Below are 15,469 nucleotides of genomic sequence, written 5' to 3'. Positions count from 1 at the left end.
CATATTTTGGCAGTGTGCAAAGTCCTGCTGGAAAATGAAATCTGCATCTCCATAGAAGTTGTCAGCAGAAGGAAGCATGAAGTGCTGTAAGAAACCAACACCTATCTGTCTCTCGACTCTTCCTCCAGACTCTGGTCCCTTGAATTCCAAATGAAGTGCAAAATTGACTGATGGTCAGTGATGGTTTGAAGAGACATGTCATCTGCTGGTGTTGGTCCACTGTGTTCTATTAAGTCTAAAGTCAGTGCAGTGTTTTCCAAAAAAATCTTACAGCTCTTCCTGCTTCCCTCTGCTGACAACTTTTATAAAGATGCAGGTTTCATTTTCCAGCAGGACTTGGCACACTGCCCACATTGCCAAAAGTACCAATTGGTTTTATTGTCTGAGACACTGAATAAATGCCTAAAATAGATCACTGTGTGTAATCCATCTATTTATTATTAGTTTCACTGAACTGAGTTACTGAAATAAAGTAATTTTTTATGATATTCAATTTTTTTTGAGATTACGTACTAGTTATACGTAACTAAGCAGTTCTCTCGCTGGAAATCTAAAATAATAAAATTTCAACCTAGATAGTTCATGGCTTGTTTAAATGATATGTTTATAATTAAATGGAGTGATCAATTAATAAATAAGTTAAAAAATAGTTGCATTGTGGTGTTCTTGTTTCTTGACCTATCCCCTTTTTAAGAATTACTGTTAATTAACTGTGTTGGATTATCCATTACGGTCATTCAATTTTCAACTGGGTATTATCATGCTTGGACTGATGTATGCAGTGCGATTTGTTCTGATTGGATGATCTTTTAATCCATGTTCTCTTTTTCCAGTTTCGAACACTCTTATTAAGTGTACAAGTTATAAATAACTTTTGCTAAGTATTTTTTATGTTAAAACACTACATTGTAATGTGATATTAATAAGCTGTTTGATTGTGTACAGTAAATGCTTACTTCTGGAGGTTTTCAGTTTAATTAAGACTATAACAGTCATGTTTGGCTGCTTGGTAATAACAGTCTGTCTGAACTGTTTTGTTTGTGTAATTTTGGGATTTGCTTTAATTTGTTATCCATTTTATCCACCCCATGCTTTTGTCGTCTCTAATCTGATTCTGTGTTTCTCTGCAGGTGGCCTGTCTGTAGTCCCTAATGCCGGAAATGGCTCAGCGGAGCGGTCAGGAGGACCCTGAGCGGTACCTCTTTGTGGACCGGGCGGTTGTCTATAACCCGGCCACGCAGGCTGACTGGACCGCCAAGAAGCTGGTGTGGGTCCCCTCGGAGCGGCATGGGTTTGAGGCGGCCAGCATCCGTGAGGAGAGAGGAGATGAGGTGGTGGTGGAGCTTGCTGAGAATGGCAAAAAGGCTATGGTCAATAAGGACGACATCCAGAAGATGAACCCGCCCAAGTTCAGCAAGGTGGAGGACATGGCGGAGCTGACCTGCCTGAACGAAGCCTCTGTACTGCACAACCTGAAGGACAGATACTACTCTGGCCTCATTTACGTGAGTGTGCTGAAAGATCTGCTGTGATGTTGCTCAATGTAATTCACTGAAACTAGAAATGGTCTTTTTTTTTTTTTTTTTTTTTTTTCTTCCTTTTCCTCGCAAACCGTCACGATGGGGGGTCACAGTATGGTTTGCCTAAACGCGCGCAGAATACACAGTACAGCCTATAGGAGTCTCTATTTGTCATGCGCCTACCCACCCCCTATCTCTCTCACTTTCTCACTTTCTCTATCTCTCTCTCTCTCCACCTCCCTCTCTCCATATGTTTATAAAAAAAGTAGTTTAAGCAGTTAAAGTAATGCTGCTTTTTTTTTATTTTTTATTTTTATTTTTATTTTCTTTTTATAAAATCTCCGACCACGTGAAGGTGGAAGGTGTTCAGTAATCTCTAACAGCGTTGCACGTGTGGCTTCTGACACTGTATGATTCACCAGTGTGAACCTGGGTTACAAGATAGATAGATAGATAGATAGATAGATAGATACTTTATTTATCCCGAAGGAAATTTGGGAATACAATGCTGCTACGGTGTTTAGCTGTGTTCTGTGCTTTAGTACATGTTCTCAGATGGTTTTCAGTGTCCAAAACCAAGTAAGCAATTTTTGTTTTCTCCAAAAGTGCAAATTAGAAACATCACTAATGCATTCTGTCTTAATTGCAGTTGTGAGTTTGAGTGTGTTTGCAGATCACTAGCAAAAACTCCATTCAGCCATAGTAAGACTATAGTATTTATCACAATACTCACATTAAAAGGGTTATACATATGTATTCACCCTGATGTGATTGTAGCTCACCCTCAGATTATATCACAACACCTACATTTAGTGTTATTAATATATATTCACTTGTCAGTGTATATCGCAATATCGTCATGTAGGGTTGATATTCATTAATGCATGCTTGCTGTGTCTTTACAGCTGATAGCCCACTTAGCCTAGCATCTAAAGAACCATACACAAAGTCGACTGAATACTCTTCCATTAGCTTACGCTGAGTGTTCACTGAATTTCTTTTTTAAATATTAGGCAGATTTTATTTAAGTATCCACCCAAAGCTGTACAAAAGAAGACATCTTGCCTGATGAATATATTTGAAGCCAGACAGTGATCTGACCTCTGTGGAATCTCAATGAGGTAGCACTCATCAGCTATATCTGAAACTGTGTCCTGTTCATTATGGCGAGTCATTCGGATCCGTTCGCTGAGAGCACGTTAGGATCTGTGCCATGTGGTGGCAATGCTAGTGGCTAACGGCTAAGAGACTCATTGAGCTGCAGCTGCAGTCTGCTATCTGAACAGTTTCCAGATAAAAACTGAACCGCCTGTTGATTTGAAGCTGCATTCCACACACTGGCCAGCCCTCCTCCGCCTGCTTAAGTGCAGAGTTACTGTGGGCAGCTTTTGCTTTTCACATGTCAGACAATGGGTAGTTATATGTGCTGTACTGCAAATGTCTGTAAATCTGTATATAAACATACTTGTTTGTCTTCACAGTTGTGCAAGAACCTTGTATCTGCCTTTTTGCAGTAGCTCATATTTTCATTGAACCTGTGCTTATTTTAGATCAGGACCTACCAAATATGGTTTTATTTATCCCTCATGAGTATCAAAATATTTCAATGCTGTTTTGTACAATTTCTCTGTGAAATAGTTAGTTAATAGAACTGCGTTGCTATGACAATATTGCGTTCTTTAAGTGCTTTTCCCACTGCATGTTTTATTATTATTATTTTTAAATACACAACTGCATGTGTAGCTTTATGACTCCACTCCAGTCTGCAACATTTGAGGCAGCACGGAGGAGAACCCAAAATCCGAGCCAACTGGGAAACTTGAGGAGCCTGTCCTAAACAATAATGCTCTTTGTTATCCGTTAAAATAATTTGTTAATCATATTCTGGGTAAAATGTTCAGTTGATATTGATTCTGATTTGAAGTCCTATTGCTCCTTGGTCAGGAGGACCAAAATATCCAGTCCTGTGTGATTTTGTATATATATATATATATATATATATATATATATAATTATTATATATATATATATATATATATATATATATATATATATATATATATATATATATATATATATATATATATATATATAATATATATTAATTTTTTTCTTTTTTTTTTTTTTTTTTTTTTTCTTCTCTGTATGCATTTCTTAGTAACTACCAAAAGTGCTCCAAAGAAATACAACCGGCACGATTTGGTTTTGTTAAAACGGACTCGTTTGTACTTTTTAGTGCGATTCGATTGAGCAGGTGTTTAAAAAAAACCCATAATCGCCCTCTGGTTCGGACCAAAAATACAGACCGAGACCAGCTAGAAGAGGTGGTCTCTGTCCAGTTCCAAACTCTGGAGCGGTTTGCTTGTGGTGAGAACGGGATCTGGTCTCGATCCGACCCAGCTATCAAATATACTCCCTTTATTTGAGCTAAACTGCTGATAAGGTTCAGTGTAATCTGATATACTAGCCAGATAACGCGCGGTCTCTGCTATATGCTGTTTATACGTGCAGCCTGTGATGTGTTCACTACTCACAGCTGAGCGCCTCTGTTTACTATGTGTACATCTGCACTGCATGTCCCATTTTAAAAACTCTGAACTTTGAAAGACACTTAGAAAATGTAGCTGTGTGGCTGCGAGTAGTGAATGCAGCATAGACCGTGCATGCATTGAATAGTGACAGCGTTTGTTCATAGCTGTGGTAAATAGCGTTAGTATTAAAGCAGCTTTACACTGCACATATATATATATATATATATATATATATATATATATATATATATATATATATATATATATATATATATATATATATATATATATATATATATATATATATATATATATATATATATATATATGCTGGAACACCAAATCTTCTTGATATATTTACTTTTTTGCTCCCACACCAGACAGCTCTGACCAATCAGAGGAGACCGTGTGCTTGTGTGGTTTATTGGTGCTGCTCGTTATGGTGCATTTAGGTTGAAGTCTGTGTGAAACTAAACCAAACAGAGGGGAAAAAAAGCTTTAAGTAAACAAACTCATCAACTGACCTGACCAAAGAAACAAACTACAGGTGTGAAAACGGCCTTAGCATCAGCAGGGCTCCAGACGTGCTGTAAGCGTGCTGTTAAACCATTTTCTAGGCGGTTAAGAGACCACCTGCTGGTTAAAATATGACTAAGTTTTCATAATGTTTAGCACAAGGGCTGCTGACTATTTTAGTAGTCGACTAATTTAACGATTATTATTTCGATTACTTGATTAGTTGCGTTTATTGTTTGTCATGCCCTCTGTTTTTTGTACTTCCTGCTGGTGAGGCTCCCGATCCAATGCTTGTTTTAGTGCTCATGTTAAAACGTTTAGGGCTCTTGACCAGTTGTGCAATACATTTTGATGTTTGATGTAGATATATTAACCTAAAAATGACAAAGTATTGGTGCATCTCAAAAAATGTCTATACCCAGATATTATTGAAAAGTTACTTTTTCGAGTGTGCCTGCTGGAAAATGAAATCTGCATCCCCATAAGGGACAGTTGTGTAAAAAATAAAAAAATAAAAATAGCTGTAATATACATATATACACAGCGGTGAGAATTTTAATTCCTCAGATCTGATTCCAGTCTGATTTAATTGCTTGTTTGTTTCTTTATATTATCATTTACAGCCCTGCTATCTCACAGCTATGATATAAGAGAACTAGTCTAAGTAGAATGACATAACACCACTGCCTTCATGAAGGTAAGCTGGTGAATACAGTGAAGTGCATCAGGTCTGGATCTCTTCCATACTGGTGTAGGAGGCTGAAGAAGAGCATTACTCAGAACTCCAGCAGCTCTTGGCCCACGCAGCACAAACGACCACTCTGAACGTCCAGCTTCTGCTGTGCTTTCTGATTTATGGGTTGTTAAAATGATAGTTCTACAGAAAGATTCCAGACCCCCCAAGTCTCTTAGAAATGTGGTCGACCTTGTTCTGTTCGATGTTTGAAGTGCTTTAGGTTCTCAGTGGAGTAATGAGGCGTGTGTAGCTACAGGGTGGGAGCCTTTGCTTCACCAGTTAGCATGTTGCGAGCCGGTAGCACTTATTTGTGTGATGGTCAAGGCTATGTGGATGGAGCTGTGGTGGGAGAAGGGCTGCAAGATTTGGGCAAAGTATCTAACTGCGATGTAAATTGTGATTATTTTTAATCTATTGGACCCCAAACCTGTATTAGTGATATATATCTATCAATTATAAGTATAATATATTTCTACACACATTATGGTGTTTCCGGAAGAGCAGGCTCCGTCTTCACACATACACACTTGCAGCCTATTGGCTAATTCAAATCGCAGCTCCTGAAAAAATCATGATTTCACTTAAAAAACGATTAATCGTTCAGCCCTAGATAGGGGTGTGCTATAGCATATCATACACAAAAATATCATATAAACTGCAAACGTAAGCTATAATAAATAAATTAAAAATAGATAAATATTTTTAATTATAATTATATATAGCTATATAATTATTTATCAGATTTCGGCCTTGAAAGCTGTCTATTGTGTATTTGTTTTTCTATTGCTTGCAATTATTTGTTTGCAGCTTGTTACGTTACTGTTGTTTCAGTGGAAATAAAAGTACTGTTAAAGTTTTCTTATTTTGTAAAGTTTAAAAACTGCTAAATAAAACATTTATGTTTTTATACTATTACTTCTTTTCATATCAAAGTGAAAAGCATTGTAAAAATATCTTGAAATAACACTATTTTAGGGCCATATCAGCCACCCCTGGTGTATAATATAATGTAGAACACACTTATTGGCCCACAGTATTAGCACGAGAGATTGTATTGATAAATTTCATTTTTGGCTGAAGTACACCTTTTTAAAATATGTTTTACTGGAGAAGAGTCTGCAGCTCTCCTTCGTCCTGGTGATGCTCTCATCCTCTTGTTTTGCTGCTTATTTGTGTTGTCTGGAGTTGAAGGGATGCGGGGTAGAGAGATTTGTTCTCAGCCCCCCTACCAACACACACACACACACACACACAGCCTTACGATCAGACAGGGATTATCTCCTCTCCTGACCTGCCCTCTTCTTTCCAGTCTACATCCAGCAGTCTCAAGACCCCCCACCCAATAATCCATACTAAACCTAATGTACACTACATGGCAAATTGCCAATTGGATGTATAATTGGATGTCACCCGGATGTATAATCTATCTGTGTGTTATAAATGTGTACATCAGCATTGGTTTTGGCATATATGAAGATGTACCGGTAATATCGGATATTGGAATCTGTCCAAAGTTCATACATCGATGCATCGCTTTACCAATAATACAGTTTCTTGCAAGAATGCTCATTGAAAAACAAGGGATCTTGTTTCACAAAATATCATCTTTGATGCACACAATGTCCAGTTGATTATGGACACCCCCTCTAAAGAAGTTAAGTTACACCCATTGCTGGCACAGATAAAAAATATACACACAAACACACAGAGTCTGTTTCCTGGAGACAGCATGGCAGATGAGCGTGAACCTATTGGCACCATGACAAATGCCAGGTGAGGCCTATAACCCACCTCCCCTTCTCTAAAATGAGGGTACTTTAACTAGTACTTTTGGGATATGTTGGGAGAGTTGGGGAATTAAGCAAGGTTGTGATTGTCCAGCATCGTGACTTCTCAAAATGCAAACAAATCTTCTTTGTATTCTTAAACTTTAGTGTTTATATTTTATAGTCAACTCCTTTAGTTCAAAAGTTGTTGTTGTGATTTAAATTCTGCAAATACATTTTAAAATGTACACACCATCAGTAGACTGTATAACATCTATACCTGGTGTTTGACAGGGCTGCCCAGACTGTAGCATTTGCCTGTATCATTGATTGGTTGACTCACTGATTTATGTCCTTTTCTTTGACAGACGTATTCTGGACTCTTCTGTGTGGTGATAAACCCATACAAGAACCTCCCCATTTACTCAGAAAACATCATCGAGATGTACAGGGGCAAGAAGAGACACGAAATGCCCCCACACATATACGCCATTTCTGAATCTGCCTACAGATGCATGCTTCAAGGTAAGTCTGTGTAGTATGTTTGGCGGACAGTGTTGTCAGATGGCCCAGTGCACTTTAATGTAACATTCTCAAATCTCAATATTAAGAGTTTGAAAAACCCACCCATACTTTTGTATGAAAATCACAAATAATCAGTGCATTTATCAATCTAACCCTTGTCATATTTTTAAATATTCATTTAAAATCCACTGACCTATCAATGTCATCTGACCCTTATATATCAGCCAGACCTTATTCCAAACTCCTAGATAATATGTGAGGGGTTGAGTAACTGGAGCTGGAACTTCTATCAGCCCATTGCAAGGCTTTTATTATCAATAGTGTGCTGTATAAACATAATTTTGGCTGCTTGTTGCTTTTAGTTTTTGAGGTTGGCTTCTTACAGGCATGTGGATCTGCATTTCCATCAGGAGAACATTCCAAGCCTGAGTTTGCACTTGTGGGGTTTGGGGAAATTTATGATTGAAACCAGGGCCAGTGCTTGTTCCATTTCTCCCGACAGCCACTTCAGCCCCTTTGGAGGTTGAAGAAGAATTTGCAGAAAGTTGCGCACCGATTCCCCGCTCTGTCATTCACTAAGTGGTTGAAGATCTTCCAAACTTTCGCAGTCCCTGTTTTTTTGGCTGTTTCAGCTTTTCCTCATTTAGTCCTTTTGGCTGTACTCAGAGTCTCGTTGCATGTGACGTAGGCAGGAGAAACGCAACGGCCGCCGTTTTCAAAGGTATCCATTATATTTCGGTTCGTTTTTTTCACCCCTGGAGATAAATTAATTTTGCGTGCCCCATCTGGAATGCAGGAATGAAGCTGAAAGAGGAAAGTGAGACGAGCTTTGTGTGTGTTTCTCCTAGTTTCTGAGAGGTGGTGGCCTCTCTGGGTTTATTCAGCTCCAGCTGTGGAGTTTCACACATCTGAAGAAAGAAAGCAAAGACAATCTGCAGCAGAGGCTTGAGTTCCTCTGCCACTGGGTTGATCTTTGTTGATTAGCTTTTCTTAAAACTAAGGCCTCCAGCAGCATTTCTGAAAATATCTCTTATCTACACGAGAGTGCAAGAACAGCTCTTATTGATCCTGAAGTGAGCTATAAGAAAAATAGTGTCATCACCGCAGCAGAAACAGAATACACAGCTAAAATAACACAGAAAAAGTGTTTAAGCTATACACATGTTTACACAAAATGGTGCTGGCAGCAGAATTCCTGAGTGATATCTTGCTTTTTGTTGGTCATTGGACAGGAGGGTGAATACAGGTCCCTGGTGAAGGACTGTGAGTGATGTAAAAGGAAGCAGCTGCAGCTCATCAACAATAAAGGCACTGTGGTGATTGTGGGAGGTGTAATAGTCGCACATTTTGTAATTGTGGTATAGCAGCAGCAGCAGGATGGTATCCTCTGATGTTCAGAGGTGATAGTCCTGTGGTAGTGGTTTATTTTAACTATATATGTACACCACAATAATTTATTGTCCCAACGACAGTTCTGGTGGAAACAGGAGAGTTGAGGTGCACATTGAATTCTGCCGTGATTTGGGCAGCCGTGGTTTTCTGTTTTTTGGATACAATCCGGGTTAGTACCCGAACATCCATTTCAGACAGCCTTCTCTTGCGTCCACAGTTAATCCTGTTGGATGTGGTTCATCCTTCTTGGTGTTATGCTGACATTACCCTGGATACCGTGGCTCTTGATACATCACAAACACTTGCTGTCTTCTTCACAGATGCTCCAGCAAGACGTGCACCAACAATTTGTCCTCTTTTGAACTCTGGTATGTCACCCATAATGTTGTGTGCATTGCAATATTTTGTGCAAAACTACTCTCTTACCCTGCTAATTAAACCTTCACACTCTGCTGTTACTGGTACAATGTGGTGCAATTAATGAAGATCGGCCACAAGAATGGTCCAAATTAGCCATGAAACCCCCCACACTAAAATGACCGGTGTTTCAGTTTTATTGTCCAACCCCTGTATATATGAGAGAAATGAGAGAAAACAAGATTTTTTAATAGTTTCTGCTTTTCTGTTAAAAAGGTGGTGCTGAAACATTCCAGAAAGCTGTGATTCAAGTAAATAGGGCTAAGCTGCTATAGGCTGAATGGGTGGAGCAAAACTCTGGTACAATGTGTGGGTGGAGATAAACAGCTGTCGGATTAGTGGGTGGGGCAAAAACATGGGCTGAATGTGAGGTGCTAACTGGTTAGCTGAGTAGGTGACACCAAACTGTGGTAAGATGAATAGGTGGAACCAAACAAGTGCTTTACAGGACCACATGTATTACGGAAGTGGACTTTTGCTTTTCACTTTTTTAATTCATGAATCAATGGACATTCTGTTCTTTGTTCTATTGTGTTCTGATTAAAAGACCCATATTTCTCAAGTACATATAAAATCCACCTGGGCAGGAGTTAGATGTCAGTCTGTAGTATCCGATTAACCCCCGGCAGCAGCAGCAGAAGCAGAAATGTAGTGGGGTTGGAGGATAAATCAGGAGCTGAGTGGTGAAGCCCGGGCCTCAGGACTCCCAGACTGGAGGCAGAGTCAGAGGGACAGCTGACCTGCATTGTGGAGCACAATGAAGCCTTTGTGCAGCTGGTAAGGGGGGGCTGGTGGGCAGGGGGTACTGAAAGGGGAGGGGGGGTGTTCAGTATGTGCTGGTCTGAGCTTGGTGCTTGTCTAGCACATGCAGATCCTGATGACCACCCCTGGAGGACACTCCTTACACCACCCCCACCCTTCTTCACAGCCACATGCTCGGATACCCTGAGAAGTATGGGATTAAAGTAAGGGGGGAATTCCTCCGACCCTTCTGTGGTCTGTTATAGCATAGATTGCTTCATCGTTGCTTTCATCAAATTACAGATTTGCACATGAGTATGATCACACTTCTACACACTTTTTGGAAATGACTGTGTTTAAAGCATCATTAATAATATTATGTATTTTTTGTATTATAAAGCACAACGTATAAGGCCCAATGTCTATTTTCTAGTCTGTATTCATACATAAGGTGCGCTCAGGGTTCATACGGTCATGAAAATCCTGAAAAGGTCATGGATTTTGAAAATAGCAATTTCCAGGCCTGGATAAGTTTTGGAAAAATAAAAATGCCCAGGAAGTTTTGGAAAATCATGGAAAGTTGGTCTACAAATACGTCAGCTTAGAGTTATTTCAGTAATTTAAGCCTACACAATAGAGCTCTCAGGATCTGACACGTTTTCTTATTAAAAATTGTTTCAACATTTTATCTGATTCATTTTAGACCTACTATAATCAATTTTAATTGTAGTTTAAGCTGATTTTTGGTTTTATTGTCCATGTCTGTACTGATGTTTTAAAAATTGTATGGTCATGAAAATTTACTTAGACATGGAAAAGTCATGAAAATCTATTGGTTAAAGTGTGTATGAACCCTGTGCACTGGATTGTACGGCGCATTTTAAGAGACACTATAAGGAACTTCTAACTCCGCAGCTCTCACCGCTGGGTGGTGGAAGGGGGTAGCTAACTACGTTGAGTAAAGCTAAGCTAAGTAAACAAAACTGTAATCAAATAAAGACTTTCTTTTAAAGTCAAACAAGCTTCTGTTTATTTACAGTAAGCTTAGATCCAAGAATTTCTCCAATACTAAGGCTGGAGCATTAGCATTGGCAGCTAACCGCAAGTGCCCGACAGTGCTACTCTAAGTTATCCTGAGTGCTCTCAAAAGCCAGGGCGATATTAGCTAGCAGTTCGTCCCACTTAGCTTGTTTTAACATGGTAAACACAGAGACTACAGTCCCCTCTGTTATACTCCCCGACAGAGCTAGCGTGGTTAGCAGGTAATGCTAATGCTGCTCCAGCAGTGCTAGCCTGGATTAGGAGCAGAATACTCACCTCTGAATGTGGAAATAGCATTTAACGTCTAATTCTGATACTACTCCAGCTCTTGTGCTGGAGAACTAAACTGAAACTCCAGTATAACTCTGTACTTCAGCTTTAAGTGGCTTTACTGCTCCTTACAACCTGACTAGTAAAATTCATAAATAACGCTCAATGGATTAAAAGGCACACTGGCCATTTTAGGGGAAAATTAAAGGATTTTAAGTGCGCCTTATAGTCCCGCAAAAATACAGTATGCCACTATTTTTGATTGAATTTGTTCGTATGTAATGTTGATGTAATGTCTCATGACCAATTTGTTTTTTTTTTGTCATTTGTTTAATTTTAATCTGTTTATCAACTTTTAGCTTCCATCTAGGAAAAAAAAGATGTATCTTTTTTATTTTTTATTTTTTATTTTGTTGATTTTGTTTTGAAACTTTTAGGACATTCATCACTTTTTGTGGGGACCCCCCTCCTAGGCACCTAAGCAAGACTGCAACCTTTACTCTTCACACTGGTCCTGGTTTTGCTATAGAAACTCCAGAGTCTGGAGGTGTGGGAGGTTGGGAGGTTAAATGAGGTGTAACTCGCACAAAGCGTTGTTTCGTAATGTACACGTGTCTGCCTGTGATTATTCTCCAGATACTTTCCGTAATCTTCCGTAATCACTGATGAGTGCAGCCGCTTGGTTACCGAAGCTTAATTGTACCAGTGAGGAACGCGTGTTCAGGAAATGTTGATGGTTAGAGTTAAACGAAAACATCTGCGCTTAAACGCTTGGTGAAAGGGGACCCCAGTCCCTAGCATTTTGGGCATGCGGGGTATAAATATCATTACTGCAGGAGGAAGTGGCCCCTGTCATGAAGTGAGTTTAAAGTGAAAGTTGAACGTGATGAATGCAGTGGAATTTGTGCAGATTTTTGTGGTCTGCGTTTGTCTACTTTGCTGTCGTCATTTATGAGCATTTTGTTCATCTGTAAGGAAGTGGCGCTTACCAAAGATGATCATGATGATGAAAGCCATGATGATTGTCACATACCTAACCGTGTGCATGTCTTCAGTGTGTGTTGTACGAGTGTTCCTGATTGTGATCTCCCAGAGTCAGCAGGATTGTGTCCCACCTGGTACCAATAGACTCAGTAAATGAACTGTAATGGGTTTCAGTACTGTGCCTTTTGAACTGGATCCAGGGCTTTGCAGCAACTCCCATCTATCCTTCAGCTATTGGAGCATGTGGCGCGACTGCAGCCTATCTGCTAAATTTCAAAGGCATTCCAGAGAGGAGTGCTGTAATGACAGATCGTTCAGATATTCGAGGGGCGTTCGGTTCGGTTCTACCACTGCGCTGAAGGCTCTAAACTGTAATGGTTCACACTCGCTGCTGTTTTGGCTAATTTTGTTTCCACCAGTCTCACCTGACAAGCTTTCATCTAGATTCTGCGTAGTGTATTTTTAACTTGGTACTCCACGCTAAGCGGGGTAGTAGTTAAGGTATGAGCCACAGCTATTTCAGTGGCAGTTGCCTGCCATGTCTGTTTGTTTTGGGTCTGTTGTCCCAGAGCTTAAATTACAGTTCTGACACCTTGGATCATGTTGGGACTATGATATGATGAGTGATAGATTTGATTTGTGTTATTGCCACATGACCCGTCAGAAATAATTGGTTTTGGTGCATTATGAGAAGGTACATTTTAATTAAAAGTAAACCAGGGATTCCCAGGATTAGAATTAAGAAATTATGAAGTTGTAGTTGAAAACGCCTTTATTTTTAAGCATTAAATGCTATAAAAGTCCTGTAAATAAAGCCTTAAATTCTGTGTTTCACTTTTTAGGCCAACAATAGGACATTTTATCTCAACTGCTGAAATCATGGATTGGTCGACTGGATGATGTGTATGCATTTGTTATTGGGTTTTCAACAGCAATAACATGTTGAAACCCAACAATCCAAATTTGTGTTTGTGAATTATAACCGTGATTCACAGGTTTGGCAGGTTATTGACCGACCTGCTTTCTACCCATCATATTTTCTGAGGCAGAGGTGACGTTTTACTCCACATCTAGGACTCGGAACACGTCAGAACCGTTTCTTTCCACTTCATTTTCCCCAGCCTGGGATCACTGGCCAGTGATTGGATCACATCCACATTCCCTCAGCTCTAAATTCAGACTCATGAAGGGAACCGGAGGAATTCGCGACAGGCGGTTGTGACCCAGCAAGTCGGCCCAGAGCGGAGCGCAGGGAGAGGGATGGTGACGTGGTTGATGGGTCAGTCAGAGCAGAGCAGGTGGGTGGATGGATGGACAGCTTTGTCTGCAGATCCTGCAGCGGGCAGGAACAGCTGCCTCGCTGAGCTTATGCATCCCATAATGTCCCATTGAGTGTGCATGACGAAGCAAATGTAGGACTCTGCTTCCTTCAGCACTCAGGAACGTGAGCAGTGGTCGTTATTTGGCCTGTCGCTGAGTACAGCCAGAGACGAGCTTTACTCTCACGTCTGTGTGTGAAGTGAGTCACTCTGCTTGATTTGGGTCTGTTGTTCTGCTACGCTGAGCTGATCTGAGGTCAGATTTAGTCAATGCTGAAGTTGTAGTTCATTAACGAACTAAACTATTTTTGCTGTTTTGCCTCCTTATACCCCAATTGTATTTGATCAGCAAAGACAGTTTGGTGTTTGTGGTTTACTTCTTACATGGCTAATGTAGATAACAAGTTATTGGGGCTTTTAGTCCAGTGACTACCATAAGACTAACTTTCACAATCTGAGTTTAATCCTCAATCTCAATCTGTTTAGCCCCGCCCGTTGAGCCGCCGGCAGTTTAGCCCCGCCCGTTGAGCCGCCGGCAGTTTAGCCTCGCCCGTTGATTCGCCGGCAGTTTAGCCCCGCCCGTTGAGCCGCCGGCAGTTTAGCCCCGCCCGTTGAGCCGCCAGCAGTTTAGCCCCGCCCGTTGAGCCGCCGGCAGTTTAGCCCCGCCCGTTGAGCCGCCGGCAGTTTAGCCCCGCCTGTTGAGCCCTGCCTATTGACCCTCCGGCAGTTTAGCAAGGCCCTTGATCCGCTGGCAGTTTAGCCCGGCCCGTTGAGCTGCTGGCAGCTTGGCCCCGCCGTTGAGCTACAATGAGAACTGAGATCATTTACATAATCAGTTGTAGGGCTCTGCCTGTTTAATTATATGGGATAAAAATAAGTTTCTAAATGGTTATACGACAAAGAACAAAACTCTCTCTAAATTGTGGACTGTTCTACCTAAAATATGTGCTGAAATTTGTGTGCATGTGCACGTGTGGTTCAGAATACTTCATACTACATTCTTTCAGGATGCATTTGGGACAGCTGTGTCTACAGCCCCCTCTCTCCCAAATCTGCAGTGGACAACTTTTTATATACGCTCTTATCTACCGGTCTTGTTTCAGCAGCTCTCATAAGCACTTTTACAGATTTGTGGGACATGGCTTAAACCTTGTCCCAGTTGGCTGTGATTTGTACTGGTTCAAGCTGTTTTTAACGACCCACTGGTGGAAGTTTTATGGTGGTTTCATGAATCAAAAATTAGCCACGTATTTAAACTACAGCCAAGACATCACTACTGGAGCTTAATGTACTTGAAGGAGAATGCTAACTGCTAATTCTGTTACATCAGCTAGCAGACGCCTGCACTGGCTAGCATCTCCCATCTTGCGTTTGAGGCTGTGGGACGGTGGACATCCTACCCACCCGAAATATGTGCATATCTGTCCTCTTTCTGTCAGTTACGGATGTATGTGGCATCATCAAGGACCGTCACAAGAAAGGCCAGTTTCATGTACACCATCTAGCTGTGGAAGATGCTGAAATAAAAAGTGTGATGTGGGGCAGTTCCACCTCACAACTTGCAGACGTTGGTGCCAGACCACCATCAGAGAGGCCTTGTAGAATATGTGGTTGAAGGCATATAAAGAACCAACAGCCTATTAGGCCTATTAGTCATAATGTTTTGGCTCATGTTGCTGTTTGGTGTTTTAAATAAGTTTCTTTTGATTCC

At 40.6% G+C, this 15,469-nt stretch overlaps 1 protein-coding gene across 4 annotated transcripts in view; it reads left to right on the top strand.

Annotated features, from left to right (window-relative positions):
• Positions 1-15,469, top strand: part of myh10 (myosin, heavy chain 10, non-muscle) — an 83,598-nt gene that overhangs the window by 1,786 nt on the left and 66,343 nt on the right. For all 4 annotated transcript variants that reach the window (XM_049479906.1, XM_049479905.1, XM_049479904.1 and 1 more), the window contains exons 2-3: positions 1,131-1,505; positions 7,438-7,594. In XM_049479906.1, the coding sequence (XP_049335863.1) occupies positions 1,152-1,505; positions 7,438-7,594 (511 nt within the window). In that variant the 5' untranslated portion in view covers positions 1,131-1,151. The remainder of the gene's footprint in view (positions 1-1,130; positions 1,506-7,437; positions 7,595-15,469) is intronic.

This window comes from Astyanax mexicanus, chromosome 5, assembly GCF_023375975.1.
Source record: "Astyanax mexicanus isolate ESR-SI-001 chromosome 5, AstMex3_surface, whole genome shotgun sequence".
Classification (NCBI taxonomy): domain Eukaryota; kingdom Metazoa; phylum Chordata; class Actinopteri; order Characiformes; family Acestrorhamphidae; genus Astyanax; species Astyanax mexicanus.
Note: the sequence above shows the minus strand (reverse complement) of the source record. Positions and strands in the feature narration are given on the sequence as shown.